The following is a 21,672-nucleotide window of genomic DNA, read 5'->3' as shown; positions in this document are numbered from 1 at the left end:
TAAATAATTTTTATTTCGTTTCATTTATAGGCTATTGCAAAATTGCAATGATGACAGTCTGAATGTTGCACTTCCTATGAGAATGCTTGAGGTATTTTCATCTGAGAATACGTATTTGCCTGTTTTACAAGATGTCAGCTATGTGACATCATTAATTGAACAAATTTTGCACTACATGATTCAAAAAGGTGAGTAGCTAGGAACTAGAAGTTTTGGGAAATTCGCAAAAATTAAACAGAACGTGTAATACCTGAGGACCATGTTGTTTAATGACATTTTAACCTTTACCATAGACACAATGAATTAAGTGCTGCACACATTAACATAGTCATTAGATGGATATTTTGCTTGAATGAGATCACTGCCTGAGAAATTACTGTTTGATTTCTTTGGGAATTCTGGTTATAAATTGAATATTCTACCAAATTACTTATACAGAGTTTTACCACAGATTTTGGGAGTAAGTGGGTATTACCTAACAAAAGTTTTATTCCAGTAGCTGTTCACACACACAAACACATATACACATGTGCCCGTGCACACCCGCATGCACACTGTGGCAGATCTAAGCTTTAGTTGTGTAAACGTTGGGCATTGTGTTGCATTACTGTTCTCTAAAACTGCTAATAATCATTATTATTGTCAGTTGGCATTACCTTTTCATCCTGCTAACATAAGACACCTTAGCAAAGCGATGGTGACCTAGCTTTTGTTTCCCTTGTACCATCATCATCAAAACTGTTTGCTGAACTGCAGTTACACCTGTGCAAACATACTGAAAGTTAATGAATTGTGTAGTTATCACCAAAATTATGTTTTGCCTCAAAGAAACTATATTACTCTGCGAATGTGGGGGGAAAAAATAAAAATTTGGATTTCTGATACCATAGTTTGAGGTTGCAAGACTTGTGGATGAGGAGAACAGCCAAAAACTTCATGAAATAAACATCTTGGATCCAACTTCATTGATATAAAAGACAAAAAGAGCACCTTCCAATTTGTTAGGTAATTGTTGGAATAATTCTATGCAAGTCTTAAAAGTACATTCAGTGGACTCGGCTGTTTTACCCCGTTACTAAGGATTTGGTTTTAACTGCTACAAGTTGACAGCACTATGAGAAACCCCCCCCCACCCTCTTATTCTAGTGCATTTATTTTACTCGCACAGGCATAGCTAAAACTACAGATGTATTCGTGTTTGTCTCATTGCTTTGTGTATAGTAAATATATCTTCCAAAATACTCACATTTGCTCGGATAGTATAATATTCAGTCCTCGCAACTGATATGTGAAACTTTATCACAATGTTAGATCATACATTTTAGTAAAAATATTCAGCTTTCTGATCACTTATAATGAAACCAAAAAGAAGCGTTTGTGTGTACCTACAAATGTTCTGTTTCCTAATCATTTGTGATAGTTAATTTGTAAAGAATCTGTAATCAGATTTTATTAGTATATGCTTTTGCATTTGTCTTCTGTGTGTGTCTTGTCAGCATTGCTAAGTTACTCCTTTATTGGGACTTCCACTTGTTGCATTGCATGTGAAGTTAGGTAGTTCCCAACAAAGGGTCTTAGGCTGGACCTCTCGATGATGTGACATTATTTATGCATTTATAGTGGTTCCAGTAGTTGTGGAACTTCCATCTTAGTTTAGGAGTTCATTGAGCAAGAGGAATTTTTAAGAAGAATGAAATAATATGATTCCATTTGTACTTTAATGAGACAAAACTAGGTTACCCTCTACACATCTGTGATTTGGGTGGTAATGCATTTTATTACTGAGAGATCCCCGTTTTGGAAATCGTAATTGTATCCTTAAGCTTGCTAAGACAGGGTGCTTATAGAATTGAGATACTCTGCCAACAGGACTCTTACCTGTATGATGCAGTCACATTTTGGTGTAGAGGGGAGAATTCATAGTTTCTGAATGGGTGGAAGGACAGCTGTCACAAACATGGCTAGAGTCACTCAGAGGAGAAGAGAACATCTTTTTTATGGGTCATAGTTTTTAAAAAACCCAAATTATTCACTTCAGCAGCAGGAGTGATTGGTCTTTGAAAATCAGACTGACTCTGAATGCAGTTATCAATTTGTGATTTTTATAAAGCAATGTTTTCAGAGAGGTTGCTAGTATATTCTGTTATGTGAATGTGACTTGGGCTATTGTAAAATGGCTTCCAAAGTAAAGCTTCATGCAGTTAATTGTGAATTAGAAGTTGTTTTATACAGAAAAGGAGTAATACTGTATTTAAAAAGTTATATTTTTTGTTTGCAGGCTACTACAAGTCGCTTTATTTGTTAATTAACAATAAGCTTCCCTCGAGTATTGAGTATTCTGATGTTTCTCGAGTCCCTATTGCAAAAATACTTCTGGAGAATGTTCTGAAGCCGTTGCACTTTACATATAGCTCCTGTCCAGAAGGTGCAAGGTAAATAAAGATAATACTGGGTGTTTGTATGCTCACTTGTTACTGTCAGAGGTGTGCAGTTTGCTGTTGAGTGTCTAGCTATTCTTTCAGTGCATTTTGTTGATTTATTTGCAATAGTAATGATTTTTCTGGTAATGCTGTACATTGATGAAACAGTGTAGTTTTAGGTGTGTTTAAGAAAAAAGCCGTAGCATACTGAAGACTACAATAAACAGAGCACAGAGAATAGCAGTTATTAGAATACATAGAAACATAGGTGTGGAAAAAGTTAGGTGAGAGCAGAAATGCAGCTAAGGGCAGATGAAGACTTAAAAAGTTAAACTTCTTGACAGAGGAGCTGAGGTTTATGGAGAGAAATAACTAAGTCATAGCTTAGGAGCAGAAAGAGTCGGGTATGTAGAAAGATGGAACAAAAATCACTCTGGTTCTATCACATGTTTTGTGTTGAAGTAGTATTTAGGGGGTAAAAAAGACTTAATTGTTCTTTTTTAATGTATTTTTTATTTCAAGATTATAAACAATGACTTTAACTTCAGAATAGTTTTCTGTAAGTTCAGGAAAAGTTTAAAGGGTAAAATTACATGTAAGATCACCAGGAAAAGGGTGTGGTATAAGAAGTTTATTTTTGAGAAATCTGAGAAATTTGGTTTATTAGCACAGGATTAATGGAGTGCATCTTTGCAGCCATCTTGATGGACATGTTCAAACTTGCAAATTGATCTGTTATTCCATGGATATAACTGTGGGAAATTTTGCCTATATTTTCTATAAAGACAATTTTTCTTCATTTCAGGCAGCAGGTTTTTGCAGCCTTCACAGAGGAGTTTCTGGCAGCACCTTTTACAGATCAGATATTCCATTTCATCATTCCAGCGCTTGCTGATGTGCAGACCATTTTCCCTTACGAACTCTTTCTGAATGCACTATTATTAGCAGAAAGTGGATGTTTGAGAAGAAGTGATCAAGCCCCGTGGCTTTTTTACTTTGTGTTAACAGTTGGAGAAACATATTTGGGTGAGAAAGCTGAATGGCCATTTCATTGTTTTTTCATGTTTCAGTATTTTATGTGTTTCTACAACATGGTTCATTGCCAAGCAAAAAGGACAGTTTGTGGATTAAAGTGTTGGAGAGATCTGTTTTTTTAGCTATTCTTACCCTTTTCAGTAAAAAATACACTTAATTTGGGAAGATCTGGCATAATGTGTTTTGGTCAGGTATTTCTGGTAAAATATATTTTCTATTACAGTGCGATCTGGCTAATGACTTTTTCTTTTTTTTTCAATATACATGCTATAGGATCCCTTTCAGAGGAAGGACTTCTTGTCTATTTGAGGGTACTCCAAACTTTTCTCTCTCAGCTGCCTGTGTCTAGTGCTGGTACGAATTGTCAAGATGCAAATAGTGATTCTGAAGATGAGGATGAAGAGATCAGTAAAATGACATCTACAGCAGTAAGCAGTACAGAATTTCTTTGAATGAGTTTGTATTATAGCAGCAGCAAATATAGGCAAAAAAATGATCATTGTAAGTCCAGTATTTTTCTAACTAAGTGCAGAAGGGAGCATGTTTATTTTTTAAAAATACAGGGCTGCTCACTGTAAACAAACAGAACTGGTTGTTTACATTAAAACCAAAACTCTTACTATAATAACAAATCTTAAAGTATGGGCAGGTACTGGGTTTGCTGAAGAGCAGAGCTTTTATTTAACAAAAAATATTTAAACTTCTTTAAATTTGTATTTTACAGAGACTGTATTACTCGCTATATTCTTTTAAGTTCATGATGATGCTAAGATACCATGAGATGTTCCAGACTAAGTTGGAAGATCCCAACTTAGTATTTTATTTTTTTTCCTCTCGTGGAAATATTAGAAGTTCAACTACAGTCTTTACCATGTAGAATTAGCTCTGCATTTAAATGCATCCACTACCTTGAAAGCCTTCAAAGGGGGAACACCCACTTTCTATAATGATGTATAGAGACTGTATTATAAATAGAACTTTTCGCTGTAGTTTAAACTACCACCAGTACAATGAATCTGTGCTGACTTTAACCTCCTAACACTCTGCTTGAGGCTTTGAACAACCAAAGTTGGAGAGATGTAAATTCAACAGTTTCTTACTGGCCTTTATATAATCTCTCAAAAGGCACTACTGTTCAAAGGATTTAGGCAGTGTGCCGTCTTTCCTTGTGGAATATGTGAAATGTCACCATATAAAAAAGTCTCATAGACTATTTTGCCTCTCCACACTGTGCTGGGATTTCTGGATTTCGGTCTCTCAGGCATTCTAAGACATACTGCTATTTTCTTGCCTATGTCTTGGAAGCAAAAGTATACCAGCTCTTCTAAGAAATACTTTTCCTATAAAGTGTGCTTGTATAACACCTTACATGAAATGTATTTCTGAAAGACGCAGCATTTTTAAGACTTCGATATTGAGAGTAATCTCTTATAAAGAGCTGTACTGCTGGAGAATACATGCAACTTTTTTTCACTTGTACATTTTTAGATGCAGTGTGTTACCGTTACCCCAAAATCTTTACCAAGATAGTGCGAATAAAATACTTAATTTGTCAGACACACACATGCTGTATGTGATGTAAATATTGGCAGATTCTGCTTGTGGCTTAGAGATGTTGGTGATGTTCAAGACGTGATTAGGTGAAAAAAAAAAAGCATAAATATCTGTTCACAGGTAACTTACAGTGATTTTTAGATCAGAGAAAATCTTCTCTGATGAGGCTTTAATGCATAATACTATATATTGCAATGTTGGTTTCTCTTGTGAGATTTTATGTATTCCATATTGCCATGCATGCCTGTCTTAGAAGAAAAAAAGAGGGTGGGTGGGGAACCCCTCTTTCTTAAAAATTCATAACTGGATAACTTGTATCCTTCGGTGATCCAGACTGCTTTGCTCAGTTGAGGGCAAGAAAAAGAGAGGAGATAAGGAAAAGGAAAGGCTGAGCTCCACTCAGAGAAAGCATTCTTCAGTGTACACTTCTGTACTACCCAAATGTGTATTAGACACACTGAAGTTTTTTGTTGTTTGTTAACCCATGGATTATGAATGTGAAAATACTGTTTAAAAACGAACTTAACAGTAGACATCCAATTCTGGATTTTGTGTCCTGTGCTGGCTGATGTCAGTGGGGAAGAGATGACTATTCGCATATCTTATGCCAGTAAATGATCTTGCCTTATTGTATGGAAGTGTTGCAGTACATCATTACGTTAAAGGGAGTCTTTCCCACTGATCCAGGTGAAAAGACCGGTACCACAACCCATTGGTTGCCTCCCTAGGGATTTAAGTTGGCTCTTGGGTCTGATATTTGTAAGAATAGTACTGGGATATACATACGTGCTTGAGTGTGCTTGATCATTAAAAAAACTTCTAGCAAATTTTTCTTTGTGTTTGTAGGGTGATGGGAGAATATCAGTTCAGTACATAACTGAGGAGTGTCTAAAGAAATTGGATACAAAGCAGCAGACAAACACTCTACTGAATATGGTTTGGAGAGATTCAGCTAGCGAAGAGGTCTTTACCCTGATGGCATCAATCTGCCACACACTAATGGTACAACATCGGATGATGGTGCCAAAAGTCAGGCAAGTATAAATAATTGTGATGTTGACCGCAGTACGTGTAAAATTTGTTTTATTAGCTAGACTTGTTTTAAATACCCTGTGGGTTTTTTTCCCCTCTGTTTTCCTTCTGTGATCAGCTAAAATAAATAAGAGTTTAAGATTTTAAATAATAAATCCAGGCAAACCAAAGAGTAGATTCTTTCTTATTTTAATTCTTGTTAATTATGCTCTCTCTGGAGTAATCATAGAGTCCAAAAGCATAAGCTCCTGGTTTGTTTAGTGAGTTGCAAATAAGTTAGTATTGTATCACCACGTTTGAGGACTGTGGAGCAGGTAGTGTTTGTAACCAGAAAATGACACACAAATAGGGATTGCAAAGATGCTTGAAAGGAGTTTGTCTGTTCCTTTGCTTAGAGGTAGTGAAGTGTCATTTTAGCAGAAGTTTGTCTAGCTTGTTTTTAAAAATTTTAATGATACGGATTCCACAGTCTCTGTAGCTAGCTCAGCACTGAAACCAACTTGTTCTCTACCCTCTTTAATTTACAGCCATTGCTACAAATTAAAACGATTCCTAACTATTGAAGATCACTGTTGTTTGGGAAGGGCTTTGGCACCTGAGGTGGAGATAAAAGACTTGTTCATTTGTACGCATTCTTTTACAACGGTTGCAAACCACAAATGTCAGTAACAATTGAAGAAGATTTTTGACCTTTTTATTATCAGAGCCATAAATATTAACACTGTTCTGGTGTAAGTAGTTTTGAATAAGTATGTAGTTGCCGGTAGTAAAGTAAGTATTTAGAGAATGTTGTAAACATAATCAATTTAAACTGCATTGTAAACAGTGATACAGAAAACTAATTAGGTGGTATCTTAGCCCAACGGTGTTTATAGCTGTTAGAGGAAGTAAGATGTCAGTGAAACTGTGATTGCTCGATTAGGGTAATTAGTTCTTTGTAGACTAATTGCATTAGAGCAGGATGTGAGACCTGAAGATCATAGCAGCAGTTGAATTAGTATGCCTGCTCTATTGTTGCAAGTAGTACATTGCCTTGGATAGTAATTACTGAGTTTAAATGCATCACTGCTTTGACTTGAAGTTTGCTGGTTAGCTGTGTGGAAAAAGGTGTTTAATGAATAAAGAAGTCCCACAGAACTTTAGTTGTATGAGTATGGCATCTATTTCCTCTGAGACACCATATTGGGTCTTTGTAATTATTTGTAATAAAAAGCTAGTTACACATTGGATAAATTCAAGAGTTATGAAAGCTCTACTCAAAATCTTATAAGGGAAAGCAGTTTACAAATTGTAACTTTTGAATAGCTCCAAAATAATTGAATGCATCAATTTTAGAAAAAAAGTAGTACAGATACTTATATTTTTGTCAGTAATACCAATGGAATTACTTTCATGGTCAAAATGAAGTTAATTCATACAGGTATTTGGTAAATTAAAGCAGACATTGAATTACTAGTTCTGACTTCCAGGCCAATCATACGTGTTGGGTTTGGCAGGCATCATCATGTCAGGAGGTGCCAATCTTTTGTCCTATCCTCAATCCATTTTAGACCTGGCCTAAGTTAGCAAGCAGCTGTTCTAAATGTTATTTTTGAGTCTTTTTCAAAGGACATTTGGTGCTTGTTTTAAAGGTAGTAACGTTGTGTCATTTTAAAAGACAATTAAAAGATTTTTCATGATTGATTTCCACTTTTTTTGATTACCTGGTGATTTTTTTTTATTGCCCAAATGATTTTGTGAAATTCAATGATAGACGTTTGAAAAATGCTTAACTTGTTTCGAAACTAACTTAAATGACTTAGACACACTTTCCTTTGTAATATTCTGTAATTAAACTATGTAGAAATAATTAAGCAGAAATAATTAATTTAAAATTATTTTTGGTGTATTCTAAGAGCTCAAAAATGCTCTTTTCTGATTGGAAACATACTGGGTCAAGTGGTTTGAAAGATAGAGAAAGATGTTACAAAGGCTTTGCTTATTTAACAGCATTTACAACTGTAATAGAAAATTATGATAATTAAAACCATAGACTGCAAATCTGCAAAGTGGTATGATAAATAAAGACTAATAATTGAAAATAGCTTTTCAATAACTGTAAAGAAAATTAGGCAACAGTTAACACAGACTTTGGAAGGGAGGAAATGACAAGTGTCTCTGTATTGCTTTAATAGTTATAAGGCTTTTTTCCTTCTTGAAAAAAGAAACTTGTAGTATAGACTTATGGCACTCCATTAAAGCTGAATGCATTTTCCTCTTGTGACTTCTCAGTACATCTTTGATTTGACCAGTGCTGATCTTGTATAGTTGCTGCATTAGCTCAGTAGTTTCTTTGGTTTTGCAACAGAGGCCAAGAGAGAATAGAACAAGATGCCCCAAACTGCAGTGTAGTTCTGAATGGAAGGAGCACGCCTGTAAAGTTTCATTCTGATTTTCCACAGAGGGTGGCGGGATCCAGAGATGGATTACTGGAAAAGCACATTATTTTGGGTTAGTTGTTAGGAATTTTGATAAAATCTGAATGAGTTCTGGAAGGATCCAGTCAAGCTCAATTGAAGAAAAAGGCTCAAGACAGGAAAAACCTAGCTATAGCTAGTGTTCAGTAAGCCAGATTAGAGGTATAGAATAAGATCCTGATTGTAATGAAGTCATTGGGAATTGTACTTGTTTTCAGAGGGGCAGGGCTTTCATCTTTTCACTGTAAAGTTAACATGTATTATCAAATACAGTTACTACAAAGAAAAAAAAAAAAAAAGAACCTGAGTCTTGGAGTGTAGTTCTCATTATAAAGAGATTTGCAAGACTTATTCATCAAAATAACTAGTAAATTCCTTTTCTGCAAAATGTTTAGGGGCATAATTTAATACCATAGACCTCAGATCATCACTGTGGCTTGATACTAAATAGTGGTGGAAACTGTGCTTGTACTGGGACTTCAGTTGCTGTCAGCTGTCTGATCAGTGCCCCAGAGTGATTGCTCATTTTGGTTTAGCAGTTTCATAGTGGCCATATATTGCTACTGTTTAATTAACATAACACTGCTAATCTTAATTTGCAGTTGAAAATTGTTTGGAAAATTGACATTACCATGTAATATGAGCAGCTTGTCTTCATACATGTGTTGAAGATACTTAAGTTTTACATGAAGCAATTTTAATAATTCTTCAAGGATGTTCTTAACACCATTGTGTTGTTCTTAAAACCAGAATCATTGTATATGAAGCTTTTACTCTTTTTGCTGGTTTATTGGTTGGTTTGGTGTTTTTTTTAAGGTTTGCTTTACATTCTTGGTCCAATACAAAGACAGGCAGAACCATAAAGCAGCCTAAAGAATGGTATACTTCATTTAACGATGGCTTTGCATGCTGTCTGGTACCTGTGACACCTTGCAGTTCTGAGGTGTCAAAATCTGCTGCCCTGGCAGCGGTGACCTTTCACAGACTGTATGAGCTCCTCTCATTCTAGTGTATTCTCTTCATTAACTTAAATGGTCTCAGTGGGAAACTGGGTCCAATTTATGACCTAGACTGAAAATCTTGCCTTTAACTAATTAACTTGTAGTGGTGCCTCAGCTAAATTAAGCTTAATGGGTCATTTAATCTGTCCCATTGCGCAGGAGGAATTTGACACTTTTTTTTTAAACCAGAGGTGCACAAAATACTATTCTGGCAAGTACACATAAATCATGTGGCCTTTGTGGACAATTAGATACCTAGGGAGAGAAACAAGGCTCTAAATAAATGATCGTTATGTACTTACTTTTGGGAGCAGATAAGTTAATTTGGTATGATTAAAATAGGTACTTAACAGAAATCACTGGAGTGAATTTAACTCCATCATTGCCTGTGGCTGAGATAGTGTTCATTTTTCTACTTGAAAGGAACTTACCCTTTCTGGTAGAGAAATGGTTCTTCTCCCAGACTAGAGTGCTAAATCTGAATACTGAACTTTACAGAAAATCTATCAATGAATCCATTATATAAAACCATGTATAGTGATCTCATAATAAAGATGTTGGGGGTATGCACTGGTATTTTCAACAAAATGTAGAACCATCAGCTGGGAAAGGTAAAAAGCCAGGGTTTAAACTTTAGCCAATTGGTTTGTTTTTAGAATAATACAGATATTGAAAGTGAAACCCCTGAGTCAGATTATAAAAAATTTACATAAGAGGAAATAATCTTAATAGTTTTATGTGCGTGGTCTTTTTTTTTTTAAGGAAAAAGGGATCAAGATTGTATGGACACTCATACTTTACGTTAACTGATCTCTAAACTTTGTGAATTGATAATGCTTTGTCTTCCGGGTATATAAGCTGTCTTTATAATGCTCTGCAGTTTATCAGGAATTACTGTTTTGTGCAGTGTCATTTTAATGTAGTTTTATCTGGAAATGCTGTTTTTTAGCAGGTGCACGTCTTTTTTCTGCCAAAGAAAAAGACCCAGTGAGGTAGATTTTGACCTATTTTAATTATAAACATTTCTAATTATTTACCTTCTGATTTTTTTTTAATTAAAAATTTTTAGGCTTTTTCATTTTTTTCAATGTAAAGCCAAAAATGTTGAAACTACTTAGTACAGCCGATTTCTTGAACTTATGCAGAAATAGGACTTTTCAAGGCCATCCTTGCATTGTGGGTTTGTTTGGATTTTTTTTATCGTTACAATTGTTACCTACTACTTTGAAAGGCAATTTCTGTGCTTGAAGTGGGAGGGTAGTAGTTGGTTTCTGCTCTCATTCTTTTCGCAATGAATTATATTTCAGGTGAATCTAGTGATGTAAAATTTTTCTAACACGAGGCCTCCTTCACCCTTCTGTGTTTAGTTTGCAGTTTTATGTTTATTTTCTGGTAACAGTATGGAAACTAGAATTGATGAATTCATCTGCTTCATATTTCATAGGTATTTCGTATTGACAAATAGGTTGTATGATAACATCTTCTACCAAATTTGCATTTTTGTATTTAACCAGATTTTCAGGGAAGGGAAACATGAAAGTTGAATACATTGAGCATTTCTGGAATTGGGCCATGAAATATAGCAGTTGCTACAATTGACTGCCTGAATCACAGATGTGGAATAAAAATGGCTAAAACGTAGACAAAGGTTATTATTGTAAGCTCTTAAGGTTTGTCCTTTTTCCCCCTTCATTATTGCTGAATATTGCTAGAATGAAAAAATGAATTACATTATGATAGGTTCAGTGTCCATAATGTTTGTTCATTTCTGCTAAAACTATTACATAATTTCCAGGGATGATTGTAAAATTAACAAGTTTTTACTTGGAAGCCCTATGAGACCTAATGGCACTGTGCCAAATTACAAATGAGGAAATGTCTCATTTCAGAAACCAAGACATCTGAGCTATCTTTCAGATATGTAAACATTAAAATACCAATCCTTATTCTAGGTTAGCTAGATATAATTCCTTACATGATAATGCATGATTTCCACCCAAATGTCAAAATAATGTGACATTAGGAAGAAGTAAAATTCCCATGTATGAAATTCAGGTTGAATTTTTTCAAAAATTCGAAATGTTTGAAGTAGAACTTAATTTTACAATAAAACTTACTTAAACTGGCATTAGCTGCAGTTACTTCAAATGTAACTCAAGCTTAGCAATGACCACCAACATGTAAATTCTCTGGAATATGTGAAGCTCCCAACTCTTTTTAAAGGTACTGATCTATGTATTTAAAATTCAAAATTTTTGAAACAGAGGGCATGATATTTTAGTAAAGACACACTGCAGACCAGAGGTTGATTGTATGTAATTTTCCTTTTTGCATGCCCCATTGTATTTCCAGAACTCCCCATACCTGTGAAACTCTATCCTTTCTGCTTAGTGAAGAGTTCTGCCTTTCCTCATGCTACTTTATCTTTGCACAGTTCCTTGTCTGTGCAACTGGCTTTTGGTGAATATGTGTGAACCGAGAGCCTGAAGAGGGGAGTAGCTGTGTAGATGCATGAGAGAGGTTGGACTTCAGTGAAGGCAGTAAAAAGGGGCTACAGGGCTTCAGCAGCCAGGAAGCGAAGACCCAGGGGCAAATGGCACTATGCACTATTCATTTGTGAGTGGGCGCGTAGATTTTCTTGTGGGTTTTTTTTGTTTTGATGTCTTTAAATGAGTTGCCACTTAAACCATTCTCAAATATTTTTACACGTTTACTGATATTTTACTTTTTTCCTTAACAAAATGCATGCTTCCTTTCCTGTTGCCATCTGGCAAATTTTAATTTATCCATGTGGTCCATAATACTGTTTATTCAGGCAGCAGCTAGTCTACCCTCCCTGCTCTCATTTCCCAGCCTCTTGTATGCATGGTCACAGGCAATTTTGATACTATGAGGCTGTTCACTTCTGAGAGATGTGGACCTGAGCATCTGTTTTACCTTATTTATTCTAATAGTAATTAGGAGACCTAGGAAGTAGCATTTAGGATAACTAACTGAATATAGTTCTTCAATATCCAAAAAATAACAGTTTAGTTAGTCAGATCTTGTTAGGTTTCCTAGAAGACATTAATTGTTTCAAATTATGTTTGTCACATGTGTTGATTCCTGCAGGGGAAAAATTAGGCTGGGGGAGACTTCTTAACTCTGGAAAGCTTTTTATTTCTCGTTTCTATGAAAAGTGTATCATGCCGTAATCATGCCTGAAATAATATGGTTAAAGTCAGTCCTATATGTAACTGACTTGTGAACATACGTGTTTATTTTTACAGGTGTATAAACCATGTTTTGTCTGCGCATGGATTAGTGTTTGTGTATGGGTAGCTGTCCTGACAGACATTGTTCCATGATGATATGTGCCATACAGAATATACCAGTAAAATTGCTACATAATTTTAAATCAATGGCTGTTTCTAGTGTAAATTAACTTTAAAGTATTTTCGATCTACTTTTTGCAAAAATTGCTATGTTAATGTTAGAAGAACCACGGAAGTTAGCTGTTAAGTAGTTGGTGTGACTTACCTGTTTTTTTTTTAAATTCTAATATAGAAAACTCTGACTGTATGTTATTTTCATTAATATGTGTGCAATACTGCAAACTAGGGTTTATATTGTGTGCTTTGTTGCTGAGTTAATGAAAACTGTATTTTGGGTATCAGAATTTATATGCTTGTTTTTCAGCTTTTGGGGCTTTCACCACATTTGATAAGAATAAGAGCCTCCATCCTGAAAAAGTAAATTTAAATTGTTTGAGAAATGCTTTACAGAAAAGTTCTCATAGAAGCACTGTGTTTTGTGAATACAGTATTTGGGAAGACACAATTTATTTGAACTTCCTCTTGCAGGCTTCTTTATAGTTTAGCCTTTAATGCCAGATTCCTGAGGCATCTTTGGTATTTGATATCTTCAATGACTACACGAATGATTACAGGGTATGTATTATACCATTTCTGAAACTAATGCTTTGTTAAAATAGGGTGTATCTAGAGAAAAGAGAATAAGACAATTAGTGGTATGACACTGCTTGCAGAAGACGATGAAATCCAACACTGTCATGGTTACTTAGCCCCTATGATTTCATAAAACTGAGCTAAATAAACTGTTTCTTTAAGGTGGATATTTTGTAGTTTTTCGGAGTGCTTACTAGCCTCAATCTAACAAACATCAAAGCCCCAAGTATGTGAGGTTTTTTATCTTCTATACTTTGACTTGTGAAATTGATGGTGGCAGAAACATGTTCCCAGAAACTGAAGCATTGGACCTACAGATTTGTTTTGTGCTGACATGCAGAATAGTTGCTCTCTGTTTTGTGTCACTGTTCTAAACCAGAAAGTATCTGCAGTCTGTAATGGTTAATGTCAAAGTTTATATATTATAAAGACACTGAGATACTATACAAGACAAGAACTTATGAAGAGTAACCTTATTTTGCAAGGATGGGAAATAGTAGTTACTTAACTGAGATCTTGTCCTTATTTTGCTGTAGGAACTACGACTAAATATTTTTACTAGAATGATGAAGTTAATACTTTTTTTAGTGTATTTAACTAACAATCTCTTTAACTTCGCATTTTATATTTTAAGGTCTATGGTGCCACTCCTTCAAGTGATTTCAAGAGGCTCTCCAATGTCTTTAGAAGACTCTAGTCGAATTATCCCTCTCTTTTACCTTTTTAGTTCTTTGTTTAGTCATTCACTTATTTCTATTCATGATAATGAATTCTTTGGTGATCCAATAGAAGGTGAGTTTCAAACATATTTTACAAAATGTTTTTGTGTAAGGCTACAGAGTTCCCTGTGCAATGATTTGCTGATATCCGTGGGGAAGGCTCTTCTGGGTTGACTTGCTGAGGGTCCCCTGAGCTCTGAACTGTCAACTGGCTCTTTCATGGTGATTGCATTTAAAAAAAAAGGGGGTGGGGTGGGGTGTGAAATGATGGCTGCACCTTGGAAACCTTGGCGTTACAGGGTCTGATATGGAAGTTCTTAATCATGGTAGTTTTCAATGATTTAGTGAAGAGAATGAAGTTCCTCTGGACTGAACCTGTAGTCTAAGGTAAAAATTTAACACAGCAGGAATCACAAAAGCAAACAAGAGAATATTTGATTAAAATAATTGTGACTGCAAACAATTACAAGACCTGATCACCATTGTAAATGTATACTTGTTCTCTTTTTGGGGTAATGTTTCTTTCCTCTGCCTTTAGAGTTTGTGTGTGAATATTAAAGTTTCAATGAAATATGTTTATGTAGTAACAGAATTATTAAGAAAAGGTCATTTAAGGAAACTTGTATTTTATGTAGTTGTAGGTCAGAGACAATCATCAATGATGCCTTTTACGCTAGAAGAGCTTGTAATATTATCACGCTGCCTTCGAGATGCATGTTTAGGAATCATAAAGTTGGCTTACCCAGAAACAAAACCAGAGGTTCGTGAGGAATATATTGCAGCATTTAGAAGTGTTGGAGTAACCAAAAATACGGAAATGCAGCAATGTATACAGACAGAACAAAAAAGGTGGATTCAGTTATTCAAGGTAAATTGTGTCAATTTCCAGAACATATTTAAATAAAATTCTCAGCCTTCTGCTGAAGATAGATCGGGAAGTTTTTTTTCTCTCCAAGTACACTTCTAACACAGTTGTTACAAGGAATGTGGATTTGGGAAGGTTGCTTTTTGGCATGTATGCTAAACTGAGTAATTCTGATAACTGCAACAATTTTTTTTTGTGCTTCTGGCAACATTTTAAGTTTAATTTCTTGCTTATTCTGTTTATCAAAAAGTTACTGTATAGACTATAGGCTTTAACTTGGATTCCCATTCAGCAGGGTACCTAAGCATGTCATTATAACTTTATTTAGGTGTGAAATTTTAACTGAATCATACCATTACTCAAGTACTTCGGTATTAGAGGCTTCACTAAATTCGTACCATGCCTTATTGGTTTTGCTAGTATTTTACTAAAATTTGTTGGTACTACTCCTTCTGGGTTTGCTGGAATACTCATGGAATAGTGAGTCCAGCTTAGCAAATGTAAACTTAATGCATGTTCTTTCTGGCTATCTACCAATGTATTTCTGCTAGTTTTATCCATGGTATCCTACCTAAGACATGAGTTAGGAGAAGCTGAAAATGTTGGCAGGAAAAAACCTAATATAACTGTTGCCGAGAAAAAAAGAGTGCTTGACTTGTCATGAAAATCCTGCAGCAAACACATCTAGTCAGCTAAAATTGCTCATTAAAGTGGGAGCAGAAGAAATGCATTTTCCAAATTGAATGCTAGATTTACAGTCTGTTTAATACTGGCGACCTCTCGCACACTAATGTTCAGATCGAGTCATCAGCTGTCCCTTCAGGTCTTTTATCACTGCTTTTGTCAAGCTATCTATTTAATTGAAAGAAGTTAATTGAATGAAAATGATCAACTAAGCTTGTATTAATATTGCTAATGGAACTTTCTTCTTGGCCATGTTTGGAGAAAGATGTCATGCTAGACTTTAGGAAAGGCCCATTAAGGCTTGCACTTAACCTGATGGGCTAATTAAGGAATGCTTATTCATTCTACAAGTCTAAGATAGCCTCTATCCAGCATATTCTGCCTGATTTTACAACACATTTCACTTATGAGCATAAGCATTAATAGCAGTGAGAGTAACTGATAATGTTTTGATTGCACTGAATACAGTCCTAATGCTCCACTGAATATGTAATTTGCATGATTGATCTAATATATGTTTGCACAATTTAATTTAATTACTTGTCTTTAAATTGCCAAATAAACTTTCGATTTAAAGGTCACAAGAGAAAACCCCAATATGTCTGTTTTTCTAAGAATAACGGCATGCTAGGGGTGTTTTGAAGTATGCAGTTTATATCATGCCATCTTCCATTTTGTCTCTTCAGTTTGTCACATATGTTTTTATAAGCTGCTTATATTTCAGGTGAATTTGATCATATTTTGCAGTCATTCAGAAAATCCTGAGTTACTTTGTCCCACTTTGGCAGTCGGGAATTAAACTTCTAGTGGAACTGTCTAACTCTCTGTACTTTTACTATTTTCAGGAGCCAGCGTTGCCTTCCATTAACTGAATTACAAATATAAATCTTGAGGGTATCTCGAAGGCTCTGGTTCTATTAAAGAAAAATGTAGCTAATAACAAAGCTTCTCTTGTTTACTCCTTCAGAAACATATTGTTAAAAGTAAAAATTCAACACGGCTGAAGTTCGCCTTGTCAAGAAGACTACTGTACACAGCACTGAGTCTTTCCTGATGGCAGCTTCAAAATACCTTCTTGCCAGTAAGCAGGCAGGAATATCTTCTTCCAAATCATTAAACCAAAGCTGAAGTAGTCTGTCATAACTTTAAGTATAAAATACTTTCTTTTACATCGTGTCAAATATGAGAGATTTATCTTTGGTAAAGCTTTTGCAAGCTGCAGAGAAAGAGGCATGTTCCTTCCCTATTATCAGTGCTTTTAATTTCTCGTTTCTTTTTTTCTCTTAAATTGTCACGCTAGTTTTGCATGTTTTCCATGCCACTGGTGTATAACGAAATACATTCCTGTGTGTATATATATATATGTGTGTGTGTGTGTGTGCAAATACAGGCTTTGCTTCTGCAAGGTAATGGTAAATCTGAAAACAGTGAGTCTGCTGACAACAATGTGCATATTTACTAACAGATTGGAGATCTTTGGTAAGATTTAGGTGTGAAAATGTCTTTATTCAGCAGAATCCCCCTTTTTTCTCGGTATAATATTGAATAATGTATTCAACTGTAACGGATTTAATAAAGGACTTAAGTTATGAGTACATGAAAATGGATTTTGTCAAATAAAATAATTATTTCACTATCTTGAGTCAGTCCTATAAAATTAAGTTGCTAATTTTGCTGAATTTTAGTTTTTGAATGTTACTTGAACTTGACACTTTATTGGAAAGAAATCTCCATTTTAATATTATTTATTGAAGTGGGTCTTTCCTTTCAATAAAATACATACTTATAAAAAGATTTATAAAGGAGTCCTGAATTTAGATTGCTAGTGTTCTCAGTACCCTTTCATTATGTAGAAGGGACTCCAATCTCACTGAACTTTATTCAGTTTCCTTTAAGGATTTTTTAACTGCTTGTAAAATATTTTATTAGCATGGTCTTCACAGGGATAATTTTTTCTGATTCTTTTTTTTCCCCCTTTATTTTTTAATCTTTCTCTTGTGTATAGTGGTAATGGGACCACAGAGCTTCAGTGAGGCACCTAACCCACACTGAATTTTATAAGGGCAAGGTGATGAAAATTCCTGTGTAATCAGACAGTTCCTTTAATAGCATTCTTTGTTCTGCCTTTATTCAAGACTTTACAAACTGGATGTAAAAGGTCTTTTGTGTAGTATCTAGAGATAGAATCCTTTAGAAGGCCCATTAAACTCTTTGTTGATCTTGACACCTGCCCATTAAGATTGTCCTTTAGCAAGATTGCTTTGTGTATTGTTTTTTTCTATTCATTTTTCAAGTGCTGTAATTCTGAGTTGCAAAACAGATGGTTGTTCATTGTAGCAGTGATAACATCTTTTTAGAGTAGTAATTTAATATTCTATTGATTCCACTTAATTATGTTTTATGTAGTGTTGGGATAAGTTGGTTCCACTTTGGAGAGAAGGCATGCAACAAAGTATGACAATTGTGCTTGAGGATGGAGTAATTGTTAGCCTGATATCTCTTCTACTTTTTCTTTTTTCTTTTCCTAGATTGGTGGAAACTGCCAAAAAAAATTACTAAAGTTGCAAAGCCACCCTAGTGACCATGATAACCACTTTTTTCAGCCTCCCAATTTTGTTATGAAGATGTGCATAAATAGTTATCTATTCAGTTTTCTCATTTTCTGACCGTATGGTTATAATAATGACAGAATTACAAAATTTCATCATTTGAATTGCCTGTGAATAAAAAATAATTAAGCATAGTGGTTTAAGTTAGCGTGCTTGTGGTTGGGTGCAGTATGGGTGTACACATCATCATCCACTATGGTCCACCTAATAAGCTGGTATTTGTTAAACCACTTTTACTAGGTGGTTTTTAGGTAAATACTTACACCTTCTGTTGGAAAAAGGTTTACTAACTTGCCACACTAAAGGGTTGTTACCGAATGCATTTTAGTTTGTAAATAACGTTATGATAATAAAGTATATGTGTGCATATTAAATGAAAATTGCAACCAGCCACCCCACATGTGTATTTTTAGGTCTGTAGGTGCTTTTTGTGCTTCTTGTGGTGATCACTAGAAGAGTATTTGGTAACCATCCTTTCTGGGAAAATGGTCATCTTGTAATCTGCTTTCAGGCATGTTTGAGCTAGGCCTTTCTCAGAAGTGATTTTATTTTCTGAAACTGATGTGTTGGATCTTTTAACAGTCTTATGGTAGGGTTTACTGTATACTATAAACAGCTGATTTAGTCACACTAGGATCTGTTTTAGTATAGACAAGAGCTTTGAGGGTACAGTTCATTTGATAAATTGCTAGCTGCTTCTGGATGAGATGATCTTTTTTTCTCCAGCCAACTTTGAAAATGCTAATAAGATATTGACAAAAAAGGGAGCCTGTAGTATCTTTTCAGATGTAGACCTTTACCCTTAAAAATAGCAGCTTTTGTTTTTTACATGGATAATCACCTCCGTGTCTGGTGAGGTGGTATTATCAGCAGACACTTAGGATTCCTCTGAGGCACCTTTAGCTGGAAATGTTTTAGTTTGTTAATGCAGCAGCCAGAAGTAGTCAACCTTTTGTGTACTTCAGAGATGGAACTTTTGCTGTTTTGTTTTGCTGCCAATTTAATGCTTCAGCCCTCTCCTTTACTTTCTGAAGTTGATATTGGCTTTTGAGAAGCACATCACGCCATCTTCTGCTGGTTAGTTAAATTTATGGACTATGGGCAGAAATACCCACTGTTTATTAGATATCTCTCAGATTTGACAGGTGTGGAGTGATACATGTGACCTTTGTCTTGAGATGGCAAGCAAAAATTCCATTCTTCTGTGGAGCATTTTCCTTGAAAAATGGTGCACAGAAATTTAAGAAACTCCTTCCTTGTGGACAAAGAAGATCGACAAATCAGCCAAGTTGTTTGGAATCTGTTTTAGAATAAGAGGCAGTAAGGAATAGCTATATCTGTTCACATGTTTAATTTCTGAAAACTTGTGTAAGCAAAAAAGACCATTGTATAAATGACCTGGTTAGGTGTTACTTTCTTTAAATAAGTAATTTAATGCTGGTGATGATTTGATTAGGCTTCCCTGAACTGGCATATAACTTTTTACGTGTGCAGGGTATTCCTAAGATTACTTAGTCCTAGGTAGTCCTGGTTCTTAGGTTTTTGAATAAGACTTTAATAAATCAATTTTTTTGATGGCTTAGAAGTGAACCAGAATTACTTATTCACATTCTAAGGTATTTAAGTATAAGAGCAAGTTTTTGTAAGTAAAAAATAAGAATTTCATACATTACTGACAGATTTTTTTTAAAAAAGTTTTTGCTTGTGGATTATACAGTTTCATTCGCAGTGCTAAATGTGTGTTGAATGTATGTGTTTCTGACACCTAGGTCATCACAAATTTAGTGAAAATGTTGAAATCTAGAGATACCAGGAGAAATTTCTGCCCGCCAAATCACTGGCTCTCGGAACAAGAAAATATTAAAGCAGATAAGGTAAGAGTAATAACCTTTTTCCACATAGCCTTACAGGTGCTGAAGTTTCAATAATAAAATGTTAGGTTCCTGATAGTATCAGTGATGTTGATGTTGCACAGATTTAATGTGTTTTAAAACTTGGAGTAAAGCTGCTTTTTTCTAATGTAAAAGTCTTGCACTTGTTAAACTTTATGGATTGGAACTGTGATTTAACATAAAAGTGGAACAATAGTGTAAGTCATCTGCATTTACAGAGAGGAGAATCAAATTCTGGTAGCGTTTTGTTGTGTTTTATTTTCTAGTTACTTTAAGTACTTCTCATAATAAAAATGCTAAATAAAAGAATTGCTCTATAGTGGGGAAAAATGCCTCAAAATTATCTTCCAAAATTAAATTCAGCATCATTACCTCGCCTAGAAATTATTTTTTTCCTGAGAGCTTTTGAAAAAAATGTCATTGTTTGAGCTTAGAGACTGTGTTTATGTGTGCAGAAGTAAACAGTAATATGAATGTGCAAGGACGTCCTTTGAATCACTGAAAACTTGGATCATAAGAAGCTCGTTACACCTCAGAATACCTTGCACTATTAGATGTCTTAACAGTTGGAGGTTTTGCGTGGAACAGTTGACAGTGAACTCTTCTGGTTTTGATGACTGCACGTTTGCTTGCCTTGTGTTCAAGATTTCCATTTCTCTGTGTGACAGTTCTTTATAATACTTAGCAAATCGTGCCTACACACCTTAAAGTACTAGTAGTCTTAAACTGTGATGCTAACCTCATTCTCAGTACAAAGTGAACAGAATTTATTTGACATCTCAAAATTCAGACTCGGCTTTAGTATCTTAAATACTGGAACTTATTTGCGTGGTATTTTTAAATGATACACAGACTCTATATTACATTGTTAACTTTGCAATGCAAATGCAAACTTTAAGGCATGAGTATAAGGAGGAGTGATTAGAAATTAAGATACTTAGGCATTCAGATGCATTGGATGTGACAGTTCTATCCATTTGTTGTGTAATAGTAAATTGTAATTTGTAATTCAGTAATGTGTAACTGTAAAATACTGTTAATTTCTTAGGTTACACAGCTGTATGTGCCATCTGCCCGACATGTCTGGAGAGTCAGAAGAATGGGAAGAATAGGACCATTGCAGTCTACTTTGGATGGTAAGATGCTTCTATGCAATTTTTGCTTTACTATGTCAAAGTAACAGTTTGCCTTATACAAAGAAAAATCTATCTTTTATAGAGCTCAGTTGAGCATTTTGTGTAAAAGTCTTAATGATAGCGAAAAGCAAGGCAGTCTTTCATAATTTTGTTTCTGATGCTTTAAAAATGTGTATTTGTATACATACACATTTGTGCATTATGTCTTTAGAATATTTAATGTATAACAGCTTTCCCTAAGCTGTTTCTGGCATTGATGAGGGGAAACGATGAGGTGGACACGAGATGTGTTAAAAATAAATGAATTAATATGTGTAAAAAG

The 21,672-nt window shown here is 34.9% G+C and overlaps 1 protein-coding gene across 3 annotated transcripts in view; it reads left to right on the top strand.

Moving 5' to 3' along the window:
- UBE3C (ubiquitin protein ligase E3C) overlaps window positions 1-21,672 on the top strand; it is a 77,020-nt gene that overhangs the window by 16,925 nt on the left and 38,423 nt on the right. For all 3 annotated transcript variants that reach the window (XM_056334562.1, XM_056334561.1, XM_056334563.1), the window contains 10 exons: window positions 31-188; window positions 2,279-2,432; window positions 3,226-3,446; window positions 3,729-3,883; window positions 5,856-6,043; window positions 13,341-13,427; window positions 14,080-14,237; window positions 14,800-15,032; window positions 20,092-20,196; window positions 21,263-21,350. In XM_056334562.1, the coding sequence (XP_056190537.1) occupies window positions 31-188; window positions 2,279-2,432; window positions 3,226-3,446; window positions 3,729-3,883; window positions 5,856-6,043; window positions 13,341-13,427; window positions 14,080-14,237; window positions 14,800-15,032; window positions 20,092-20,196; window positions 21,263-21,350 (1,547 nt within the window). The remainder of the gene's footprint in view (window positions 1-30; window positions 189-2,278; window positions 2,433-3,225; window positions 3,447-3,728; window positions 3,884-5,855; window positions 6,044-13,340; window positions 13,428-14,079; window positions 14,238-14,799; window positions 15,033-20,091; window positions 20,197-21,262; window positions 21,351-21,672) is intronic.

This window comes from Falco biarmicus, chromosome 4 (assembly GCF_023638135.1).
Source record: "Falco biarmicus isolate bFalBia1 chromosome 4, bFalBia1.pri, whole genome shotgun sequence".
In the NCBI taxonomy this organism is placed as follows: domain Eukaryota; kingdom Metazoa; phylum Chordata; class Aves; order Falconiformes; family Falconidae; genus Falco; species Falco biarmicus.
The sequence above is the reverse complement of the archived record's forward strand: the minus strand, read 5'-3'. Positions and strand labels throughout refer to the sequence as shown.